The following is a 25399-nucleotide window of genomic DNA, read 5'->3' as shown; positions in this document are numbered from 1 at the left end:
CAAACTAATGCAGGAACAGAAAATCCAATACTACATGTTCTTACTCATAAGTGGGAGCTAAATGACAAGAACTCATGGATACAAAGAGGGAAACAACAGACACTTTAGCCTACTTGAGGGTAAAGGGCTAGAGGAGGGAGAGGATCAGAAAAATAACAATTGCGTACTAGACTTAGTACCTGGGTGATGAAATAATCTGTACAACAAACCTTCATGACAAGTTTACCTATATAACAAACTTCTACGAGTACCCCTGAACCTAAAATAAAACTTAAAAAAAAATAAAGAAAAAAATTTTAAAATCAGGGATACTCAATTTATACTAAGCTATTAAACTTGGACTGGTTTAGAAATACACAGAAAGGTTTTGAGGTTGATGTCATAGGGAACTATCCTGCCTATCTGTCAAATACCTTTTATGCCATGGCTAGACTGTTTATTAAGATGAGTATCTCTTAGTCATCTATAGCCACCTGGTCCTCTTGGTGGGTTGTGAATGGATCCAAAATTTTGAGTCCATTGGCTTTTAGTTTTATATATATCTAAGGGACTACATGGGCTGAATTGTGTCACTCCCCAACCCCAAGTTCATATTTTGAAGCCCTAACCCCTAGTGTGACTTTATTTGGAGATAAGGCCTTTAAGAAGACAATTAAGATTAAATGAGGTCATAAAGTCAGGGCCCTGATTCAATAGGTTGATGTTCTTATGTGTTAGTTTGCTTGGGCTGCTATAACAAAGTACCATAGATTGGGTGGCTTTAATAACAGACATTTATTTCTGGAGGATGGGAGTCAAAGATCAAAGTGCCAGCAGATTCAGTTCCTGGTGGGGGCCGTCTTCCTGGCTGGTTGCCTTCTCATTGTGTCCTCACATGGCAGAGAGAGAGAGAGAGAGAGAAAGAGAGCAAGAGAGAGCGAGTGCTCTGGTCTCTCTTCCTCTTCCTGTAAGGACATTAATTCCATGATGGGGGCCCCACCATCATGACCTCATCTAAATCTAATTACTTTCTGAAGGCCCCACCTCCAAATATCTTTACACTGGGGTTAATGCTTCAACATATGAATTTTGGAAGAACACAGACTTCAGTCCATAACACCTTAAAAAAAGAGGAGAAAGAAACACCAGAGCTCTTTCTGAGCTCTGCACAAAGAAAAGGCCATGTGAGGATACAGCAAGAAGTTTCCATCTGCCAGCCAAGGAGCGATGCCTAACCAGAAACAACCCCTGTTGGCCCTTGATCTTGCACTTTCAGCCTCCAGACTGGTGAGGAAACCCATTTTTGTTGTTTAAGTCATCCAGTCTGTGTTATTTTGTTATGGCAACCAGAGCTAATACAGTCACTAAATGAATCACTAAAATTTAGTGAAATAGTAAAATTTGGAGTCCATAAATGAAAATTAGTATATTACTAGGGATATATATATATAAAGCTAACATATATATAAATATATATATAAAGCTAACATATATATATATAAATATATATACATAAAGCTAACATATATATATTAGCTTTATATATATAAAGCTAACATATATCGACTGCTCAGTATGTGTCAGGCATTGTTCTATGTCCTTTACATACAAATACCCCTGTAATCTTCACAATTACAAATAATTATGCTATTATTAACCCCATTTTACGTATGATGAAACTGAGAACCACTCCCCACCAAATGAGTAATTTGTCCAATGTCATGGAACTGGGTTTCAAACTCAGACAGTCTGACTCTAGACTATGCTCCTAACCATAATATAATAGTGGACATAATATAATAGTGAACATACTATAATAGTGCTGTTCAGTAAAAATATAATATAAACCTCATATGTAATTTTAAATTTTCTATTAGCCTCTAAAGAATGTTATGGGAAACAGGTAAAAATTAATTTTAAAAATTTATTTCACTTAACTCAATATTTTCAAAATATCATTTCAGTGTGTGTTCAATATAAACATTATTATTGTTATTATTATTATTTGAGATGAAATCTTGCTCTGTGGCCCAGCCTGGAGTGCAGTGGCACCATCTCGGCTCACTGTGACCTCTGCTTCTCAGGTTCAAGCAATTTTCCTGCCTCAGCCTCCCTAGTAGCTGGGATTACAGGCACCCACCATCACGCCCAACTAATTTTTGTAAGTTTAGTAGAGACAGGCTTTCACCATGTCGGCCAGGCTGGTCTTGAACTCCTGACTTCAGGTGATCCTCCCACCTCAGCCTCACAAAGTGCTGGGATTACAAGCATGAACCATCATGCCCAGCTTAATTATTTATTTAATACTAAGTCTACAAAAGCTAGTATGCTCTTTAAACTTACTGCACATCTCAAGCAAAATTCATATTACATTTTAAGTGCTCAATAGCCACATGTAGCTACTGGTTGCTATACTGGACAGCAAGTATATATATGAGGATATAGCTTGATAACAAGTCTGGAGAAGATGCCACAAAGCTCCTACTCTATGTATGTACATATAGTTGGAATTTCTCCAGATTTTTCAGTAGGATATTTTAATATCACAGTATACCACTTGTGCTATCTTCAGTTGGTTGTGGTTTTAAATTGCTCCTATTGGTGTATTCATGAAAACACTAGAAGAGCTGTTATTTTTCTTGTGATTTTATGTGTGGTTGCCATTTTATTATCAATTTCTTTTTTCCCTAGAAAGCAGGAACATGTAGTGGAGGAATATTGCCTGGCCTTTTCTCCGAGTAAGTAAGTCACAGTTAGAAAAAAAAAAAAGAAAAAGAACTACTGAAGCAGATGGATCATTGATCTGATCTGACCTACACTAGCATAGTTTGTTTGTTTTTTAACAGTAAGACACAATTGTGAAACATAAATAATGGAATTTCATGACTGTGAAATACAGTGATGTTCACTGGTTTACATAAATCTATTATGTTGAACATAGTTGAATGGTCTGCCCTCTCCTGACCTTACTATATGGTATAGTTTGGAAGTGTTTCTGAAGGGGTCTTTTCTCTAACATTAGTCTAACTCCAGTGTTATAGAGAAGTGGTTATTTTTAAACAAAGTAAAAAACAGCTTTGGCATGTTATAATGGCCACGTCCCTTCAAGATTAAAAAAATGATTTTAGGTTACTCCTTTCTGTATCTCTATATACACATTTGTTGTCTCTAGATTCCAAGGATAAGTGGATAAATGTGATGGTTTGCATTTGCCCTGCAGTAGTTAGAATTGGCTCTCTAAAGCAAACGTTTTTACTCCTTTGCTTTAGCTTTACCAAATAATCTGAACTGAAGCAATCTTTTAAAATGGCCAAGATGCACTCAACGTTTTCGAAAGCAAAGCATTGTAACCATTTAGATCCTTCATCATTATTAGCGTACAGTGGCTCTTCTTGTAGGATTAATGCATGGAGCTTCCATTAAGTGTTCTCAGAATCCACTCATAAATAGGCCAATGTATTGTCCTCTCAGCGGAGTGAGTGTTCATATATACGACTTGAAAAATATTCAGAAACATCACCGATCAGGGAGGCAAACCCCCCCACATACATCAGCTTTGATAACAAAGATGCTCTGAAGAGGATTCTTAGGAGCTTCAGGGGGGTTCCAAGGGGTGGTGGAATAAATAGACTATTAGGAAAAACAGGTAGGGATTTGGCGATCTCATAGTAGCACTCCATATCCCCCAAATGGTTTTCAGTTTAGAAAATCTACAGGAAAAGGGATTTAAAAAAAATAAGCTGATCAGTTAAAAAAAAATGGAAGTATAGCCATCTTCAAATGTATGAACTGTGTATTAGTCAAGAAGCCTAGCTGCAAGTATAGAAAGCCAATTCAAACTAGCTTAAGTGAAGAAGAGAGACTTTTATTTGTTCACTTGACTGGCAAATCTGAGGAACTTATGGCCTTAGGCATGCCTGGATCCAGCATCTCAAACAATGCTTTCCTTATCTGTCTCTCATCTCTGCTCCTTTTGGCTTGGTTTCATTCTTTTGTACTGCATGAGGCATTTCTTCCCATGGCAGAAATGTGGCCTTTGGTAACACAGGCATCATTAGCCTAAAACTTCAGCTCCAAAAGGAGAGAGAAAGCCATCTCTTAGCCTCCAATTTGAAAAATGTCATAAATTATTGATTGTTCTGGGTTGGATTATTTGCCAATCTGGCTCCTCAAACCAGACACTGTTTCCAGAGGGCTCTGTATTAGTCTGTTCTCATCGCTGACAATGAAGAAATACCTGAGACTGGATAATTTATAAAGGAAAAAGGTTTAATTGACTCACAAGGCAGCATGGCTAGGGAGGCCTCAGGAAACTTATAGTCATGGGGAAAGGGGAAGCAAACACATGCTTTTCACATGGCTGCAGCAAGAAGTGCGGAGTGAAGTTGGGGGATAAGCCCCTTATAAAACCATCAGAGTTCATGAGAACTCACTCACTATCACAAGAATAGCTTGAAGGTAACCGCCCCCATGATTCAATTACCTTCTACCTGGTCCCTCCCGTGACACATGGGGATTGTGAGAACTACAATTAAAGATGAGATTTGAGTGGAGACACAGCCAAACCATAGCAAGCTGTCATCTTGTAATCAGCTCAATGTAACTCCCAGGCTTATACCTTAGTGGGAGTTGGGAGGAAAGATAAGACACTCAGCAGTTCAACCAGGTCCACATAGAATGGTAGAGAGGTGGCAACTCAAACTGAAATATTAGTAGTATAAAGATGAAAATAGTTATGTGTTTTCCAAAGCTATTGGAGAAAACATAAATAAGGGTTCAAGGAGTTCCAGAAAAGTGCTTTTCAAATTTGAAAATTTCATTACAGTTTCTAATTCAGTAGGTCAGGACCTGAGAGTCTATACTTTTAGCTTGCTCCAGGCACCACCCTTGAGTAGCAATGTTCTAGAAGACACTTGTAAATTTGGAATAATTTTATAGCAGCTCACCAGCAGAGAACTGAAGATGGCTATCTATGTGAGGTTGAGTTTTGAGGGTTTTAGATTCAATTATTTGACTTATTCTTCATCTGGGGCATTATTATACAGATTTCGATGTTCTTTTGGGCCATAATGTTTTGTGATCTGTTAAGTACACTTGACTAGAAAAATAGCAATTATTAGCCCACTTACTGTAATATATTTTTGAGAAATACTAAAGTAGGGCATAACCGGAATATATTATTCTCCTTCAGATGGAATATCTTGTGAGAAAAAGGCTAGGACTGGGACTCTGGTCTGTGATGGGTTGAAGAACTCACAGAACAGAGCTGAGGCTGAAGGTACATGCTAGAACTAGGATACATTTAAGATACATGCTAGAACTAGGATACAAGGCAAGGGCTTAGGTTTAGAAGCTCAGTAGCTGAACTCTAGGTGCCTGAGATGGGGTAGGAGGCAATAAACAGGCCTAACATTAAGGCTGACTTGATGTCCATTCCCCTTGTGCTGAACTAGGGCTGTTCAGTTCCATGATGGAGGGAGTATAAATCTAAGAGCCTGAGAGACTGGAGGGAATGAGGATATGGGTCTGGATCAAGAGGCTCCAAGTATGGATAAGAAATCAGGTAAGTTATTAACAGGTGGAGAAAGTTCCATGGCTTTTATGGGCAAGTTTTTGCTGAGATTTTACAATTATGGAGTCAGTTACTGTTGATTAATTCACCAGTTGAGAAAGAAATGTGTTCTTTCTACCAGAGTGATAGTAATAGTAGGTAGATAAACAGATATGTAACCAAAGTTTGTATAATTACCCAAAGGTCTTGCTAGTTTTTACTTATTTGAATATATTTCTTAAAAGAATAAGATTTGGGTTCAAAAGAAGAAATGTGATTTCTTATTTACTAAGAGTATAATACAAATAACTAGAAATGTAATAGATTTGTTATCAAAATTTAGATTTTTCTATACCAAAAATGTGTAGAGCAAGGAAATTCTCTAACAACATATAGGAAAGCATGAGAACTTTAAACATCAAAGGGGTATCTATCTCTTTAATTCCACCTTCCAAATATCTGCCATTGCTTTCACTCTGCACCTTATTCATGCCTTCTCTTCAGTCAGTGCTGAGTGTAGAAGTAAGTTCCTTTTGGAAGAGTTTGGAACTTGCTCTGCGACTGGGAAGATCCCTAAGGCCTTCTTCAAATTCTGACTCTACAGAGGAAATGAAGAAAGAGAAGTAGGAATAATCTTAATTGCCATATTTTAGTTGAGATATAAATAGTCATGTGTCTTTTATTTCCTTGGGATAACTGCTAAACCCCTGTTGTGGAAAGAGGAGCGCAAAAGAATCTATGCAGAAGGCAATAGTGGTCATACAAGTTTGAGAGGTAATTCAGAGCCAACAACATGTTATGTTTTGTAGCTGGGATTCAAGATTAAGTAACGGTACATTTAAAAGGATTATAAAAAACATTGATCAAGAATGCCACATTAAGAAGTAGATACAAATTAAAAAACAATATGCCCAGTGATTCATGGTGACTCAGCTAAGGTGCCTAAGGCAGGATGTTCTTTGTTGTCCTCCTCAGTCTTTTCTGAGGGAAGGGTGGAGGAGGGAGAGGGGAAATCAATTTAATGTTTTCCGTTTAGGTGAATTAAAATTATGCAAAATTACCTTTCTTGGTTTTTGCATTTTAACAAATGAATAAGCATATGCTTATTTGATGGACGCTCTATCCCTCCCACCTGGAAACACAAATATTACAATGCCTTCCAGTCAAGAATGTGTTATTTGATTTCAGAATAGGTAATAATACATTTTTTACTTTTTATTTTATAATAATTTAAATTTGTAAGTTTGCAAAAATCATACAAAGATTACATATATACATGTTTTACCCAGCTTCCCCTCATGTTAACTATTTGTTCAATCATTGTACATTATAAAAATCAGGAAATTGACATCGATACATTATTAGAATCTAAATTATAGACTTTATTGAAATTTTATCAGTTTATCTCAATGTCTTTTTTTCTTTTTCAAGACCCCACATTGTATTTAGTTGTTGTTTAGTATCCTCTAAAGACATTCTTTGGTCTTTCCTTGTCTTTCATTGCCTTGACATTTCTGAAGAATACTGGTTAGTTTGCAGAATGTTCCTCAATTTGAGTTTGCCTAGTGTTTCCTCATGATGGGTTACGCATTTTTCTCAAGAATACCATGGAAGTCATCTTGTGTCCTCAGAACATCATAAGAGCGATACATTATGTCAACATGTCTTATTACTGATGATATTAACTTTGATCACTTGGTTAAGTTGGTCGTGCTGGGTTTCTACCCTGTAAAGCTACTCTTTTCTTCTTTGTAATTGATACTTATTTTGGGGTACTCGGAGAGCATACTAATGTCCTGATTTTCCTCAGACTTTTGCCCATTATTTGTTGCATCCATAGAATCTTGTCTGCAACAATTATTATTGCAGTATTTGCCTAATGTTGACTTTATTCTTATTTCCTCTGTATTCTCTTTACATTTTATATTATTAATTAGAACTTTTCTATAAGGAAACACTGCCCTTTATTTATCATTTATTTATTCAATTATTTATGTAAATATGGAGTCATGGATATTTATTTTACTGTATGAGTTATAATCCAATCCTAGCATCATGTAATTTAGTGGCTAAATTGTCCCAATAAAGGAGCCATTGTGGGACTCCTTTGGGTTGGTTCCTCTATCCTTTTGATTTGTTTCCAACCTTTTTTTTGAAACTGTCCTTTTTTCTTGTACCACAAGTTTATTCAGCTCATCTTTTCTCAGCCTTGGCTTTGCCTTGAAGTCCTGCCCTGATCTCTGCCAGGTGGGCAGGCCTTTTCAGTGTGATGTCCTCTTATACTCTTTCTCTGACTTTGGCTTTGGAAGGTCAATCCTCCACTCACTAATTTTCCTGAGCAATAGCTGATAAAGTACTCCTGGTGCCTTCATTGCGAAGTTCCCCCTGAACTATGGATTTTCCCCCTTTGGCTCTTGGTGTCTACCAGTGCCCTTTTGCTACTGTCTTATCTGGCCTGGGACATTTGGATTCCAATATTGGAGCCTACTCTTCTACTGCACTTACTGACCCTGACATCTCCAACTCAGTCTCTGCCCAGTCCAGATCTTACTAGGTGGCATAATTGAGTACTATTGACAAATAGTTTCCTCTTAACTTTAACAGTGCTGAGTAGACCCAGATAGAGCAGGGTGACCTTGTTTCTGTCTCTGAGCCTTGGGGAGAATTTGGCTTGAACTGTTGCAGGTAGAGATACCAGAGCATCTGACAGACCAGTGATTAATCCCAGGAGGTAGATCCAGGCCTAGAATCCTCCAAAGGACCCTAAGCAAGGGTCTTGTTTGTGAAGTTGGAAAACAGTCACTTCTACTAGCAACTGTATTACTTGTTTTGTACTTCCCCTCTGTTATCCTTTAACCATGAGTAAAATTTTATTCATAAGTTTGGCTTCATATTAGTTGTGCTTCAGGGATTTTAGTGGAGGGTCTGTTTCACATGGATGGAAATGCAAAGGGTAGAACAGTATCTACATTTTTGAGGCTAGAGAGGAGTTGCAGTGGGAGAATTATAAGTGAAGACAGCTGTGCCTGGCAATGTAGCAGGCTCATGCCGTAGTAGGAGTGTGGTATCATGACAAGGTGCTCATAGCAGAAAAACGTAAGCACACCTGAAACACAATCTGGAGAAGGGAACTGTCAGGTAGTTTCCTTCAATCAGTATGATAAGATTCGTCGTTGTAATTTTCATAGGTAGGAGAAGTGTGACCTGTGACCTTATTTTGTAGTTACAGGTTGTTAAAGCCTGGGAATTTGGGATAGACCTATTAAAAATTATCTTGCTTGTTTTAGCCTAACATCCCAGTCTAGTAAGATCATCTTTAATTTTGTTCTGATCATCTATCATATTAATTTTTCTTTTTGGTTATAATTCAGTTCATTTTAAAAACATGATTTTAAAAACCCTTTAATTAAATCAAGAATAAAAATGTCAATTTAGGATAGTTACTTGTGGCACTGCACTGTGATCTTCTCTGCAATTAGAGAAATATGGCTAAATCTGTGGTTTCTACAATCTACCCTTTTTCCTCTTTTTGAGCTTAGGAGATCATCTTCTCATTCCAGAATTCTGATGCCCCTCCCATTGTCCATAGATTCTCTAACATTTCTGGTAGTGACTCAGAGACAACATCGGAAAGTTCCTTCCGTGTTTCAGAATGTATTTCATCAGGGTTTGGATATCTGGACTTGTTTAAGATGGCTAATTGTTCCTTTCTAATCTCTATCTGTTGGACACCCATTTATTGAAAAGTAAACTGTTAAAATATGAAGATACTTTTAGTATGGATAGAAAGCTGAAAACACCTTGCACAAGATAGTTGCTCAATAGATGGTGAATGGACGGATGATTATAGAATGATTGAATGAGTCAATGAGTTTCTGGCCAGTTTGAGTGCCTATCTAGTGTTAATGATACAATTAGGGTATTGTTGGTGAAAGTATTTCTTTACTAGATAAATGAGATTTCTGATTTATGCAAGCTGTTATAAGTTTACTACTTAAGATGTTATAAATTGAATACCAAGCTGCTTCCTTTAGCTAATAGGAATGGTATTTTAGCTAATTATAAATTAGAAGCTAAGTAGATTATGTGAAAAGACCTGACTCTCAACTTTTAAACTAGCAGAATGAGGTTAAGATTTTCTTGTCCGTAAACATACTTTATTGCTTATAAGTATTATCCATCACAGTGGTTTATATGATTTCATTTCGGTGACAAAATTTTTAAAGATATGTGGTCCATAATTGGAAACACAATAAAAGGAATACTTGGATGAAAAGATTGGGGATGACTAGACAAAATATCTAAGGTCCCCTTCAATCTGTTTACATGTTTTAAAAATCAGCTTTATTGTGGTATAATTTATATACAACAAAATTTACCCATCTGAAAGTGTGTATTTCGAAAAGATCTGATGAAAGGATATATCTCTCCCACCACTGGAAAGAGAAACATTAGTTAATAGGTGAAGACGATGAACAATTTTGGATTCTTATTATACCGTTTTAAATAGGAAGCAATTTTATTTGAACCCTTCACACTTAGCTTCAAATCCATGTCCTTATCATTATGTTTGTCATCACTGTTTGTGCCATTTGATGAGACCTCTAACAGAATTCAGCACATCATCTTTATCTCTAAGTTATTTGAGCCACAGCACTTTTAAAACCTGACCATGGTGCTGTCACTGCCTGCATATTACATTAGGCACCTAGATTTTTCCTTTCATTTTGTAGGCAAATTATCTCTACCAAAAAACGTACTTTATTATTTTATAATACCTATTAACTAAAATAGCATTCCCATTAGCTAAAGGGAGCAGCTTGGTATTTCATTTAGAACATCTTAAGTAGTAAACTTAGTAATAGGCATCAATTCACATGATTTAAAAAATTTAAAGTATGCAAAGTTATACAGTGAAAAGTCTCCCTCCCACCCATATCTCCCATTTGCTCAATTGGTCCTCTAAAATTCAAACCACTGTTTATAGCTTCTTGTCTTTCTTGTCTTTCCAGATTTTATTTATTGAGATATGAATAAATATAAATGTAAGGTTAATTCCCCACTTAAAAAAAAAAGACTCTGGCATCCTTTTATACTCACTATCTTTGTCTAGCAATCAGTTGGCCATAACTTCTTTTATTTTTCTTTGAAAAAAATCATTTTTTTTTTAAATTTGTAAATAACTTCAGCTCATTCAGACTAAACTTTCCTGAAATAAAACATAAGGATTCTGGCTATTCTTTAGTTATGTCCACTCATTCATTTAATTCAATAATTCAGCAAAGATCTACTGACTTTCTGTGGTGGCAAAAATCTTATATACTCAGTTCTTGGAAGATTGCAAAGATTATAGACCTTATCCTTGAAGAAAATATAGTAAGTATAGTGGAAGATATAAGATATGAATCTAAATACTATGAGAGATGCATAAAATATCACAGCAGTTCATAGGAGAGATTAGTTAGATCGTATGGATCAAAAGTGTCTCTGGGATGAAAATGACCTTAGAGCTGAGCACTGATAGTTGGGTCTATGTACCTGTGTAGATGGGGTAAAGGAAAATAAAGAACATTCTATTTTATAACTTAGCACTCTTGTTTGCAAGTGATAGAAACTCAAAGTAGTTTAAAGAACTAGTGCAAAGGGAGAAGGATACACGTTAGCTCCTGCATCCAAAACACAAGATAAAACTGAACTCAACTTTGGTATCAATAGCACACAAATATTTTACCAGTCTTAGCCTTTTCCATCTCTCCTTCCTCAATCCTGTTTCTTTTTCCTTGAGCCTCCTTCCCGTAATAGGTGATATGGCTGTAGCATCATATTCTTACTGCTCTCAATCCAAGAGTACAGAGAAAACTGCTCCTCTAATTCTAATTCATAAATTTCTGGAAAGGACTGGTCCAACTTGGTGGTTATACCTCATTGTGGGTTGCGGGACTGGGAGGTACTGTTTGACGGCCTCAGCCAAATCACACAGATTGGGAAAGAGCAGTTCCCTAAGTGTGCCACAGAATAAGGCAGGAAGGGATGCAGGCAGGCACCAAGCATGGAGGTCTATTTACACCTGCATCATGAGCAAACTTATGAAAGTAGCAAAATGTGCTGCATGCTCTGAATATGGTAAGAAGTTCAATTATGTTTCAGAAGAAGGCAGGTACAAGGGTGAGGCAAGCAAGGCACCTATGGTGCAAAATTTAAGGGGGTACTAATTCTTAGATGCCAATCCTGAACTTGCAGGACGTTGAGAGTGAGTGCCTCCTTAAATTTTGTACCTCAGTCACCTTGCTTGCCTCAACTTAATCCTGGCCCTGTTTAGAAGGGATGCTTCACAAAGTTGAAGATCAACAGATTGAGTAGCTTGAAGACCAAGTAAGTAAAGTGACCTTTGAGGCAACCGTTTTAATGTAATGACGTAAGTAAATGACAGATTGCACAAGGTTAAGGAGTAAATACCTAGAGAAGAAACTGAGGCAAAGAATGTAGGCTACTCTTTCATGAAGTTGGGTGGTGAAGAGAAGGAATTGCTTCTTGAGGGGAAAGCTTGAGGGGCCTGAAAGGTTTTTTACTTTATTTTATTTTTAATATTGGTGATATCTGACTCCCAGAGCAGTCATCTACTTACAATGGAATGATTTGAAGGGTACTTGGCTCTTTTCCAATGAAAAATAATTTTCTATTAGCCTGCTAGTGGTGTCTGAATTGCTACCATTAGTGATTTGGGGTTATTGAATTAAAGGATTATCTCCTAGCAGTTAGTAAGGACTCTCTCAGGCCCCCATCTGTAAGCTTTTAGCAGCTCTGTTTGTACGTTGATGTGAATTGGTTTATCTGATTTTTGTGACAACTGAGAATAGATTTTGATAAACGGAGGGTGAAGAACATTGAAGGACTTCTGACAGTTTGGGATGGGGTACCTGTAAGCAGGCAAGGTGAAGGACCTCCAAAAGGAAACAGAAAGGTAACCAGGTTCAAAGGGGTAAACCTGTGTACCTCACAGTTCTACTCAGGGCCGTCGTTCCAGGTGCAATCTTAAACTCTTTCTCCCTCCATTTATGAGTCATTTTTAAAAACAGCATTTCAGTAGAAACTTATCAAAACTTTCTGAGAAAATACATTATGTCTCAGGTAATAGAAAAGTGTAATGGACTTGGAGTCAGAAAACCCATTCTCATCAAACACTCACTGGGCCTGTGCACAGGCAGAATTACCTTGAAGCAAATGATGCTTGGGCTTCAAGATTCATTACTTGCACAGGTCTCTTCCAGGGTCCTGGAAGTGGTTCTAGCAATATGTTCACAGAATCATGCATTTTTGGAAAATGTATAAAATAAGACAATTTAACAACAATAGATCATTGTCTCTTTCCACTCCTAGTTTCCCTCTGTCCATTTCCCTTCATGCTGGGTGGCAATGGAGTAACCGTAGGCATTGTTGGGATCTGGCAGTTAAAGGAAACTTGAGTTGGATATACAGTTAGAGTTTAGTGTTATATTTTTATAATTTGCTGTTACTTCTTTGTAAGTATAAGACCCTTGATCACAAACTAGTTAATGAATGTTGTCAATGCACAGATTATTTAATGGTTTATTTTCAAGGAAATTTGTTGTGTCCTAAAATTTTACTGCCTATATATGGAAGAAATTTCACTGAAGCTTTCCCATATTTGATGCCAATCCTAAAAATAATATGTGGCATTACCAGTAATGAGCTATGAAACTGAGAGAAACTTTAATAAGTTACCAGTAATAAAAATATTTAAACCAACCCATAGTAAAGACTGAATTATCTTTCTATTTGAGGTGGTATAATAAAATTGTGGTCACACAAAGGACCAATCAAAGAACATACAGAAAAACAGTAGGGATAAAACAATTCTAGAGGTATGTAAGACAGTTAGTGAAGTGATTTTTTTTTTTAATGTGTCTTGGTGTTGCTCTTCTGGAGGAATATCTTTGTGGTGAAGTGATTTTATTACTTGCCTGGATTTTGTGGTTTGTTGTATTTTGTCAGGTTAAAAAAATTTAATTGTTGTGATTTATTTTCTCATATCCAATTTTGTACTCATAATTTTATATCTTTAATCTTAAAGAGTGCCCCTCTCTCTCCAAATAGTGTAAGTTTCAAACCCTACAAAATCTGGATTCTTTCCTGGTCCTGTGACTTTAAGCAAGTAATGTGAGCCCCAGTTTCCTCATCAGAAAGATGGGAATCATGCTATCTGCTGATTTACCTCACAGGGTTCTTGTGAGGAAGTGAGATAGTGCAAGTGAAAGATTTTATTATTAGCTATAAAAAAAGCCATGCGAGTGTAATTGAAGTGAAACCACTACTCAAATAAATGAACCTTGCATTTTCCCCAAAAGGTTATGTTACCTTTTCAGTGATCATACTTTATATGTGGGGTTATCCTTACTTGCATGATGGGCCAGGATCCCTTTGGAGAGCTTCACATAGATGACAAGCAGCCTTAGGCAGAGTAAAGAAGCAAGGAAAGGATGATGGTATGTGAGTACAAGCTCCTCCATTGCCATTGCTCGAAAACCAACATATTGGACCCTATCTACTGGGGGTGATGAGTGGGCTGCTACTAGTACTAAGGAAAGCTTTTAGCATTTAAATTCAATATTACAAATATGTACTTACATCTATTAAAAACAATTTTTAAGGGGAGTTGTACAGGTTATTTCTTTGCCTTAGCATTTAACCAGGAAAAATGGGGAAAGGGAAGTTCCATTCACTCAACCCCTATTATGTGTGAGGGTCTGTGCTAGGTGCTTTACATGCATTAACTCAATAACACTCACAATATTCTTGGATATTATAATTTTTTTTAAATAGAAAGTCAGGAGTATACTTTCTATACTTTCTAAGCCATAGAATATGTTTTAAATGGTGCTTAATTTAAATGGGCAAATCTTTCACGGGAATCTTAAGTATCTGAAAATGTTTGAAATGCATAATAATTTATTGCCCACCAGACTTTTCATGTCCCAAATTAATGTGGCCTCTCAGCTTAAACATTTGATTTCATGTTAAAAAATTCAAGAGTAATCTTTTCAGTAAGAAAAACAAACACTAATTCAGTATTCTCAGGTTGCAGATTGGCAGTGCCAGGCTAGAATGACTTTCCAAGAGGCAGCCTTATATATATTTTATCAGAATTCAAAATTATACACAGTTCACTTGCTTCTGCCCATTAAATTTTAAAATTGAGATGAGTTTGTTATCCAGTATTTTTATAGAGCCCTTGTGATTTAAGATTTTAATGAAAACTGTTTTCTCCCCAAGGTGAGCCTAAGCATAGCGGTGGGATGCCAATCTACTATCTTAGAATTGGACACCTTGTCTGGGTTTGTGATTTTTTTTGTTGTTTATCATTTGTAGGTCAGGACTGGAGTGAGGTGGGGAAGCTGAGGAGAGAGAATGTGGGAGGGAGGAGAAAGGAAAGGGTTATTGCCTTAGAATATTCCTGCTACTATAACAGAAATACTTTGGACTGGGTAATTTATAAATTTCTCACCGTTCTGGAGGCTGGGAAGTGCAAGATCAAAGCCCTGTTGGCTTCTGTGTCTGGTAAAGGCTGGTTCTCTCTGCTTCTAAGATGGTGCATTTTTCCTTCATCCTCACGTGGCACAATGACAGAAAGGCAAAAGGGAATCAGACTCCCTCAAGCCCTTTTATAAAGGCACTAATTCCATTCCTGAGGGCAGTGAATCACCTCCTAAAGATCCCACTTCTTAATACTACTGCATTGGAGATTAAGTTTCAACATGAATTTTGGAGGGATACGAACATTAAACCATAGCAGTTATTTTGGAAGCAGAAACCTCTATCATTCTTTAACAAACACAAATAAAAGGAATTCTATCTTGTAGGGTTCAGAGAGTGTAATACCTAGAATTTTCAAAATCTAAGGGGATCACTCTTACCTTTTTGGGAAAATGTATTCTGTGAGAAGATAATTTTCATGGTATGAGCCCAAAGCCACAGGATTCTAAAAACCCATGCCTAGAGGGAGAGGCCACTCTATGGAATCCTCCCAGAGAACACGACAAGCAGGTAACAGCCAGTAACTTACTGAGCTGGGAAGATTGCAGTGAACGTTGGGTCCAGTCAATATAAGTCACCTTTTCTGTTGAAATGATTCCCGAGCTAGCAGAGGTCCCCCACTAATGTAAGAGCAGACAGATTTCAAGGAAGATGCATGAATTCATTCAGTTTTAAAATATTTATTGAGCACCTACTACTTGAGCTAGGTGCTGGGAATACAAAGATGGAATAGCGTCGGTCCTTGCTCTTAAATAAAGAGCTTACATTCTAGAGGGGGTTGAAGGGGAAAGTCAAACGGATAAATAAATAAGCAAAAGTGTTACAAGCGCTAAAACAGACGTTTAGATAAGGTGCGGTGGGAGCATTAAAAAGTCGTGGCGCATTATCTGTGTGGAGCTCACCGGCTCAAGGAAAACTTAGTGGAGGTGGAATAGGCTTTGTGGATTGACAGGGTAGCAGTTGAAGTAGGGGGCGGCGTTCCAGACAGAGCAAACCACAGGGCAAGCGGAAACAGCAACTGCTTGTTCAGCTCTGGGATCGCCCTCACAACCCTTTGTCTCCAGACGAGGAGGTGAAAACTGGAAAAAAAACCAGTTCGTTCCCTCACGGTAGGGCACGTCTAAAGAAGTTTGGGAATATAAATCCTAGCAAAGAGAGCTACAGGGAAGGATCTAGCTGGAGGAGATGTTTAAGAGCTGACAATGGGAAATAAGGTTTCCCATCGTACACCTTGCGCGGAAACCCCGCAAGGTTTCCGAAAGAAGGCGGCCCAGGTAGCCTGCCAGGGCTTAAATGTGCTGTCGCGAACACGCGGTCTTCCAGGCTCCCCGCTCCTTCTTCTTCTCGCCTCGACGGATGACCCCAGCGGACCTGCCGGGCGCGGAAAACCCCCTTTAGCTCCCGCTCCCTGGGTCGCGCACCTTTCCCCTCTTACCGCCCCTCTCCGCGACTCGCTCGGCGCCGCCTAGGGCCGGTAGCGACAACTGCCGTTGCGCGGACCGGCCCAAATCAGACACGCATAGGCCCAGGCCCGACGCGCGCCGCAGCCTCTCGCGCAGGCCCAGACCTCGGCGCGCGCCGCATACCAGGGCTCGAGGCTCCGAACCGCCGCGACTTAAGGCGCCCGAGGGCGGGCGAGTGCGCGCCGCCGCAGCTGCCGGGGCGCGCGATTGTGGGCTCATTCTCCCACCTAGGTTTGAATTGAACCCCATCTAGGTCCCCGGGTTTTGAGAGGTTTCTCTCCTCAAGCTGCTGAGTCAGGCAGTCCAACAGTAGGAGGGGCTCGAGGCCTACACGTCCGCTAGTTCGCGGGGCGCTGGATGGAAAAGGTGGGTGCGCAAAGAGGGGGGCTTCTCCTTCCTCGGGGACCCAGATCTTGAGTCGCAATCTGGGTCCCCGAAGAAGGACTCACCTTCCCGGGTACTGGGGGCCCAGTCTGGACTTCTTTTTGGGCGCAGACAGTGGCTCGGGGCGCCTCCCCGAGGGGACCCACGCGCCCGCCGCTCCAGCCGCCATTTCCCAGTAGGCCTCCAGGGGGCCTCCCCGCCGCTGCCTTCGCGTTGGCGGCGCCGGGCCCGGGGGTGGCCGCGCGGCGCAAGCAGGGACCCGCCTCGGCGCCCTGGCCAGCGCGCGGACAATGACCCCTTCTCCCCTCGCCGCCGCCTCCTCCCCGACACCGCCCCCTCACAGCTCACAGGCAAACCTATTAGCCATTCAGGCCGACAAAACCCCGCGGCCCCGCGCATTGTCCCGCCGAGCGCCAGGCCGCCGTCATTAGCCCTGATTACGCAGAGCCGCCTGACAGCCCCGCGGGCCGCTCCACAGACCCCCCATTCACCGCCGCCCCCGGGCCCCGCCTCACAAAAGGAGCGGAAATCGTCCGCGCTCCCGCGTCCCCACTGAATAGAGCAAAAAGCTGCTTTTCCTCCCCTCCCGCCCCATTCACATTCTCTTGGGATACAATATTTTTTTCCTTTTTGTCAAAATTAGGGAGAGGGAACGAGGTCAAGGAAGACTTTGCTTGAGCTCTTTGCCTGTCATTTGTTTAATGTAAACAAAGAGCAAGGCCTCCCCACCCCCATCCTCCCCTCCCCTCCCTCCCAGATTTTTTATAAACAAACTGGCAAAGGGAAAGGGGGGGCGACGGGTGGAAGCGGAGTGGGTCATTAAAGTGGAGGCAAGAAGACCGGCATTTGGGGAGCAGGGGCCGTCGCTTTTTTGGTGAAACTGGAGTGTGGTTGAAATGTTTATAAGCTGGAAAAGAGCCTGACCTGAGGCTTGGGGTAAAATCTTCCCATTGATCAGGTCCTTTGAAATATTTAATATAAAAATGCTCCTTTCCACTCTGCTTTTTGGGAAATTGTGACAGAAGAATTGCAAGAAAATAAAGGAAAGAAACCAATCATATAGAGATTTTGCCGAATTCAGAAACCTTCAGCCTTTGCTGCTACCTGGATTCCCTTCCCCGCCCCTCCCAAACCCTAAAGACCAGGATGAAGCTGATATGGAAAAAAAGACTTAAAAAGAAACCCTTCAAATGCCCTTGGGAAGATTTGAGCGATTAGAATAAAATAAATCTCTGTGAAGATCTGGACTAATTTTCAACACGTGGTTACCAAAGAATTGGTTATTCACAGAGGCAATTAGGTGCAATCAGGTTACAGATAAACATTTTTTAAAAATGTTACAATAATGTGTCACCCCCATAAGATTCTAAAGTGAAATTAGATCAATGAATCTCCATATTGTTGAAACAAAGTAGCTATTTTAAAATGTAGGCAGCTTGTTAATTTAAGTACATGGTAGATGTAGTTCAAAGGCTTTTGCCAAAGCAGGAAGAAAAAATCCTCCATCATCGTTTGGTCTTCTCTCTCCAAGCAAAAAACTGTCATTTAAAAATTATTTTGTAAAGAGAAAGATTAGTTCCTTAGTTACCCTATTGTCTTGCCACTGCAGAATGAACATTTTCTTCTGCTTTTAGGCATCATTTGAACTGGTGGGTGGAGTGGGATTTTTAGAACTTCAGATTCTTTTACATCGTTTCACTAATTAGTTCCTTCCCATCCCTCTTGGACCTGGAAGCACAAAGTTAGAGAAAATTTACCAGCAAACTTCTCCAAACTCGGGTTCTAGACAGCTCCATAGCTAGGGTGGAGTGAGGCTGAGGAACAAGACTGGATGTCAGTTGCTACTTACTCCTTGGCAGATTAAGGACTCGGGTGAGGCAAGGGAGGCAAGAGTGCAAAATTTAAGGAGGCAATCAATCTCAGGTGCCTTGCACTTGCTGCACTTGCATAACCTTGACAGTGAGTGGCTTCCTGGCCTTACTCTACTCCTGCCCAACCCCTTTTTGGCATTCTAGGAACTACCCGGGGCTCCAGGAAACAAAATTAAGTATTGAGAAAGCTCTGCCATCAGAGCCTTTCAGGACCCACAGGAGAGCTTTTGCTTGCTTTTGGAAAGAACACCAGTTTTATCACGAAGACTTACCCACTCCTTCCATCTAAAGCTCTTGTGCAAGAGAGTTTTGATTTTCAAGAATTCTCTGGATAAGGGCCACCATACACAATGACAACATTTATAAAGCCCAAATGAGCTAAATCTACTTAAGCGATTTAGAAACCAAAAATCAACCCTTACTCTTGTCCTGGGCTTCCATTGTCTATCTTGCCATTTGGCTGCTTTTTGACTTCACTTATTTTTGTTTGGTTTGCACTTTGGCACTTCTGCTTAAAGAAGTTAGCAGGCTTCTGATCCAAAGAACGTCTTCTAAGGACAGAGAGGCAAATGGAAAAGATTCTAATTGGGGGATGGGGACAGTAAAGAGGGAAGTCAGCTCAAGCGATTTAAAGATCAATGTCAAATTTTATAATATGCAATCTGTTTCACTAGAAACAAAATTAGAGACTCTGGCTAGCATTTATTTTCTTAGTGCAAAGATGGTAGATGTTTTTGTGTCAGATGTGCATGCATTTGTTCATATGTAGGTGCACGCATGCATGTGCACAAGGAAAAATTAAATGCCAAAAATATTTTATATTTTAATTGAGGCCATTACCAGGACAATGAAGCCCTTGATGACTTGTTCCATGCTTAATTTGGAGATTAGGTTTTTAAAATGCCAGTTATTTCTACAGCCTTGTTTTACCCTCAGTATGTGACATTATTACATCCTTTCCCCCATCTCAGTATCTCTCTTGTTAAAAACCATTCATTTGGTTAAAACCCAATTCTGCAGCAAGAAGATGTTAGTCTAATTATTTACAACCTCTCCTATCATCTTTTGTCTTATTTTAATAAAAGCTCAATCCTAAATGCAATATATGCTCACTCTAGCATGATCATGGGTGCCTGCTGCTTTTGTATGGGAGGGGGCCTCGAAGGAGATAGAAAGCATTTTTTGTTGCAGAGCCTGAGTCTGGATAGTTTTGCATTTTTAGAAAATAGGACTCACTTATCGAGTCCCAGAGTTTGGCTTCCTAAATTGTTCCTGAAAGCTGTTGATACTTCATATAAATGAGTGTCAAGTGAACAAGCTGTAATTACCTGTGCTGGGGATGCAGGGAGTTGCTTTACAGAGGATGCTCACATGTTGCCAATTTCTAGGCTTAAATATATCATGTGTATGCATGCATACATATATGTTTGTATAGGTGCATACATACATACACATACATGTAATTTGATGTGGGAGGTGGTTATGGACCTACCATAGGTTGTTTACAACATATACCAGGAAGCACCAAAGAAGGCAAAAGATATATAGATAAGACCTTCCGGAGACCATTTACTCAAGAGTCCCTGCACGCATGGTGAAGGTGAAGGGAATGATCTTAATAATAATAATAATGATAAAAGGAATCTGAGAGCAGTTGCCTTAATTAAGAAGGTTGCCTACTAGGTTGTTTTATTGTTTGGCTTCTCCACACAGAACCCATCAGCACCAGCCTGCATGTTTAGAAACAGCAAGTTCCCCAAACTACAGAGAAACCTACCATTGGCAGTCTCTTAAATAAGTAAATAAACAGCATATATATGTCTTGTTAAAAAAAAACTTTAAAGCAAAAGTTATAAACATATAACAGCGTCCTTTCGACGTGAAATACCCATGGGAGACTCTGGGCAGGCGCTCAGCTTGCAGTTCGGGTTCCAAAGGCGTGTTTGCAGCAAAATCCTTAGGAAAAAGCAAAGCGAGGAGAACGTGGTGCTGGATCAGGCCTCACCGCGGGCTCCTGTGGTCGCGGCCCAAGGGCACCAGTGGAGCGAGGCCGGCTGCGGGGAAGTTGGGGGCGGGAAACGGCAACCCGAATCCGCGGGTCCCTGGTCACCTGGCTTCTCTGGCGCTTGATTTGCAGGTCTCTCATCCTTTCTTTCTCTTTCATTTTGTTTTTCTTGTTTTTACACTGGAATCTGTTTCTGAGCATCCTGGATGGGCAGCTCAGATGTCGCACTCGCTGTCGCTGGACGTGATGGAGATGGCTGAAGTGGCCGCCTTGCTGGATAGACTGGCGGCCGGGCTGGCGGCGACGCCCAGCACCTCTGGCGTTCCCTCGCCCTCCGCCCGTAGTGCCCGCCCGGAACCCTGTGACAGGACCTGCTGCTGGAGTCTACAGGGAAGAAAGGGAACACGGGTCACAGCTCGTAACACAGCCGCCCGTCGCCTGTCCCCACCACCACCTGAGTCCCTCCAGCCCGGCGGCCAGAGGCTCTTCCTCAGACCCGAGCAGTTAAGGCGAGGATTTCCCGGCAAGGCGGCAGAGGTCGGGCAGGAGTCTGCGGCCGCCTCTCCGAGGGTCCCTACTGTTGTGGTGCACCATCCTTCGCGCCCTTTCTCAGCGCCCCAGCACCCAGGTCTTTGGTATACTGGGCTCGCAGAGTCCTTCCCGTTTGTTGTACACCTTTGGGAGATTTATAGGACTCTCAAGAAATAAACGTGGGTGACAAGGACAGATAGGTCCTGGGGACATGGGATACCCTTTCTAATGGTGCGTCTGCCTGGGGCGCAAGCCTGAGTCAGTGCTTCCGCGATTGTATTTGATAGGGTCGGCCAGACATAAAGGCAAAAAGGATTGTAAGGAACATTTCTGCCTGGGGAATGAGGCCGGGCTCTTGGCCAAAATGTTTGGCTAATCGAGATCCACACTCCGGGGAATCAAAAGCCTCGGCCTACCGAATAGTTTGCTGTTTTGAGACAAGGGTGGCAGCGCATGGGAAGAGGAAAACTCGACTTCCCATTTCCCAAGAGTCCATTGTAAACTGTTTTCAAAGCATTAGGGAGGGATGTACCTGGGCTTTGAAAATAATAGTTAACATGAAACCGACACATTGCTAATAAGCCAGGCTTCGCTTAATAGTAGGAGCCTGTACCCAGGCTGACAAGAATTAGCTTTGGGTCTTGGGGTCCCTAATTGTTTGTGGGATTTTAATTTTTATTTCTCTTCCCTTCTCCGTCCCAACGAAGCCTTGGTTTGGTGACTGGGACCAGCTGCTGCAGCTGCCCTGAGGCGCGGAGAAAGAGAGAGGGTGGGGAAGCAGAGCCGGGAAAAGGAACTCCCGGCCAGGAGCCTAGAACGCAGTGGGCTCATAACCCAAGACAGACCTCGCTCCCAACTCCAGCTGAATTGGAGTCGCCAAGCACTGGGTAAGGGCGCCAGAGGTGCCTCACCCGCCTTGTCCCCGGTGAGCGCAAAGCGCGGAGGCCTCTAAGTACCGACCTGTTCTTGGCTGCAGCTGCTCGGTCCCTTTGTCGGCGGTTTTTGAACCAGTTGCCCACCTGCGTGGGGGTCAGTCCAGTTGCCTGGGCAAGCTCACGCTTTTTGCTGGGGTTAGGGTATGGATCCTGCAGGTACCACTCGCGTAGCAGATGCCGCGTGCGCTCCTTGAAGCAGTGTGTCTTCTGTTCGCCGTCCCAAATGGTGCGCGGCAGCGGGAACTTCTTCCTTACTCGGTACTTGTCCACTGGCCCCAGGGGCCTTCCGCGCAGCTTCTCAGCCTCCTGGTAGTGTGCTTCAAGCCACAGCGCCTGCAGCTTGGCGTGCGACTCCTTGGTAAACTTGTGGTTTTCCAGGATATGGTAGAGCTCGCGGTAGTTGCCACCGTGAAAGGCCACGATGGCTCGCGCGCGCAGCACCGACTCATTCTTGTTGAGGGCCTCGCAGGCCGCAGGGGCCACAGGCAGCGACCAGAGGAAGCGACCCAGGCGCTCCACATCGCCGCTCTCCTCCAGGGTCTCGCATACCCCCGCCACTTGCTGGGGGCTGAAATTCAAGATGGGCAACTGGAACATCGAGGCAGCGCCGGTGGCACTGAGCCCGGAGAGGGACACGCAGCAGATGCCCGCGGGCCTGGCTGAGTGCGCCAGGCTCTTTTTGATGAGGCGGATTGGGGCAGCAGGGACACGCGACCCGGTGGCGGCGGTGGGGCAACGGCCGGGAGCGAGCGACCCCGACTGGAGGAGGTACTGGCTCGGCGGCTCGGGGTTCGGGCTCCGCTCGGCTCAGGCACGCAGGCAAGCGAGCGGGCTCCGCTATTGGGGTGGGCGGATTGGCGGCGCGGGCGCCATGGAGACCCCCTGTCAGTCACCGGCTGGCTCTGCCAATCAAAGCTTCGACCTGCACGCCGGGACCATTTCAGCACCTCCCAGCGCTCGACAGCGCCCGCCGTTAGTCCCTGGACTTCTTTCCTCAGTATTTTGCAGAACCTGGAGGTTGAAAAGACATGAGAGTGGCTGGGAGAAAAAGAGAGGCGAGTGCGGCAGCGTTCACTCCTCCTCCTTCCCCCGCTCTACCCTTCCCTCCCTTTTTCCCACCGTAGAGTCAGTGATGCTACAGGAATTCAGGAATTCACTTTGGGGCGATGCGTTGTCTCGGTCGAGAGGTCTCCAGAGGACAAAGAGGACTGGGCCAAATTGAAATCCTCCGAGAAATTGCAAGTTTAGTTGTAACGAAACAGCAAACCTTGCGGGGGGAGCATGAAGCAGGTGGAGGGGAGAGATGTTCTCATTTTTTTCCCCCCAAGTTCCCATTTCTGCATGCCTCCCTCTTCCCTTTTCCAGTTGCCAAAGCAGCTGAGTGGGAAGCAAATCTGGAGCAGCAGGAACAGGACCAGGGATCTGTAGAAGAGGTCAATTTGAACTCTAGCCTCACTCCCTTCAACGCCCGCTAAAATAATTTTAAATGCAAACAAGGACATGCTCACATTTGACAACTCAGATGCAGACCACGAAGTCAAACACTTTGAGAAAAGAGAGGTGGGCTCTAGGGGCTTCTCAAATAAAAGGGGGTAAATACACTTTCTCCCCTCCCCCAGTTTAATAGACTTGAACAAATGTGCAGTATAGGCACATCTAGATTGAGAAGTCATTGATGGGTCAGGACAGCAACTTAAAAGCTTATTTCCGAGGTCTTTTTAAAAATATCGTCTTAACTCCTTTCCTTGCAGGCTTATTTTGCCCCTACTCTGTGTTAAAACATGTAACTCTTGAGTTGGGGATAACAACTCTAACCTTGGCATTTTAGCACAAAAGCAATTCAGTAAAAATACAATACAGAAGGCATCCACGACAATGCAGGGGCCTAGAAAGCACGTCTTAAGCCGCTGGGCACTGACCCCTCCTGCAGAGAGAAAGGGGTGGCTTCGTAGCTCTGACTTTGGGCTAGTAGCTTGAATTGGCAACTTTTATTGATTCCCAATTAACAGTCCATATCGTACCATTTTCTGAGGCCTGGGTCAAAGAAACCATGATCTCATCTGGGACTGTGGTAGGAGTTTGTTTAGTTTGAAGAAAATAACTGGCAGGGGGCTGTATTACAAAAACGCCAAGAAAACTGTTTTTGGGAGATTCATCCCTAGACAGAAATCAGATGAGAATGTTCACCGGCCGAACTGGACTGGACCCGACTGTCTTTTCTTTAGTATCAAGTACAATTTGTATGCGGCTTGTACAGATCTGGTAAATCAGAAGGCAGATAGATAGCACAGATGGTTGGAGGTGTCGGGTCAGATCACGCCACGCCTGAGTGCAGGGCAAAGCTCGTTCTGACGGAAAACCCTGATATTATTTTCACAGATCTTCACAGTTCACTCGAAAAAAATAGCAGAGGGGAAGAAAAAAAGCCCTGAAACCATTTACATCATTGCTGTGGTTGCCAACCGCCTCAAAGGAGAGACTTTCTTTTCTAAGAGCTCATTTTCTTGAAATACGACAGGGCAGGGGCAAAATAAAGAGGGCGATGAAGATAATGACAAAGCATAAACCTTCTTTCCCTTGGAGCGACTTCCAAATCAGCCGGAAGGACAACTTTTTAGAAATAAACATCGCATGCAAGGGCCCTGAACACTCAGGCGGAGGAGAATCCGCGGTGCAGAAAATGAGGGCCTCGGGGGGCCAGGCAGGGAAGAAGTTGGACCCGGGAGGGCTGCGATCCCGGAGCTTCTGGCCAGGGAAGGAAAAAAATCCCCTTGCTCCAGTTTGCAGAGGTTTATTTTCCCTCTCGGGATGGTTCCTCTGTCGGCCATCGCTCTCGAAATTGCTTCGCGCTTACCCTTAGCGCTCAGAAGAGGCGGTAGGGTCCGCGGAGACTTTACAGCCCGCGAGCCGAGAGCCAACCCCAATCCCAGCGCCTAGATGCTGAGGTGGGAGAGGTTGTCCATGCCCCAGGAGACCCACACATCCCCCTCGCTTTCTTGCTGGACAGTTTGAAAGCGGCAATTCGGGGAGAGCTGGTTTCTTACCCTTAATCTTTGTGAGCAAGTTGACAGTCTAGGAGCCCCATCCAGGAAATGGGAATATTTATCATATGGCCCATTTCTTGGGTA

General features: G+C 42.2%; 1 protein-coding gene across 1 annotated transcript; it reads right to left on the bottom strand.

The window, feature by feature from the left end:
* Positions 1–19427: 19427 nt before the first annotated feature.
* On the bottom strand, positions 19428–23113 carry SIX6 (SIX homeobox 6). The gene is made up of 2 exons (XM_012435631.2): positions 22297–23113; positions 19428–21189 (listed from the first exon to the last, which is right to left on the bottom strand). The coding sequence occupies exons 1-2, from the start codon at positions 22866–22868 to the stop codon at positions 21021–21023; spliced, it is 741 nt and encodes a 246-aa protein (XP_012291054.1). The 5' UTR covers positions 22869–23113; the 3' UTR covers positions 19428–21020.
* Between the last annotated feature and the right edge of the window lie 2286 nt (positions 23114–25399).

The sequence above is a fragment of the Aotus nancymaae genome, unplaced genomic scaffold (assembly GCF_030222135.1).
Source record: "Aotus nancymaae isolate 86718 unplaced genomic scaffold, 86718_ANA_hifiasm-v0.15.2.pri h1tg000011l, whole genome shotgun sequence".
In the NCBI taxonomy this organism is placed as follows: domain Eukaryota; kingdom Metazoa; phylum Chordata; class Mammalia; order Primates; family Aotidae; genus Aotus; species Aotus nancymaae.
The sequence above is the reverse complement of the archived record's forward strand: the minus strand, read 5'-3'. Positions and strand labels throughout refer to the sequence as shown.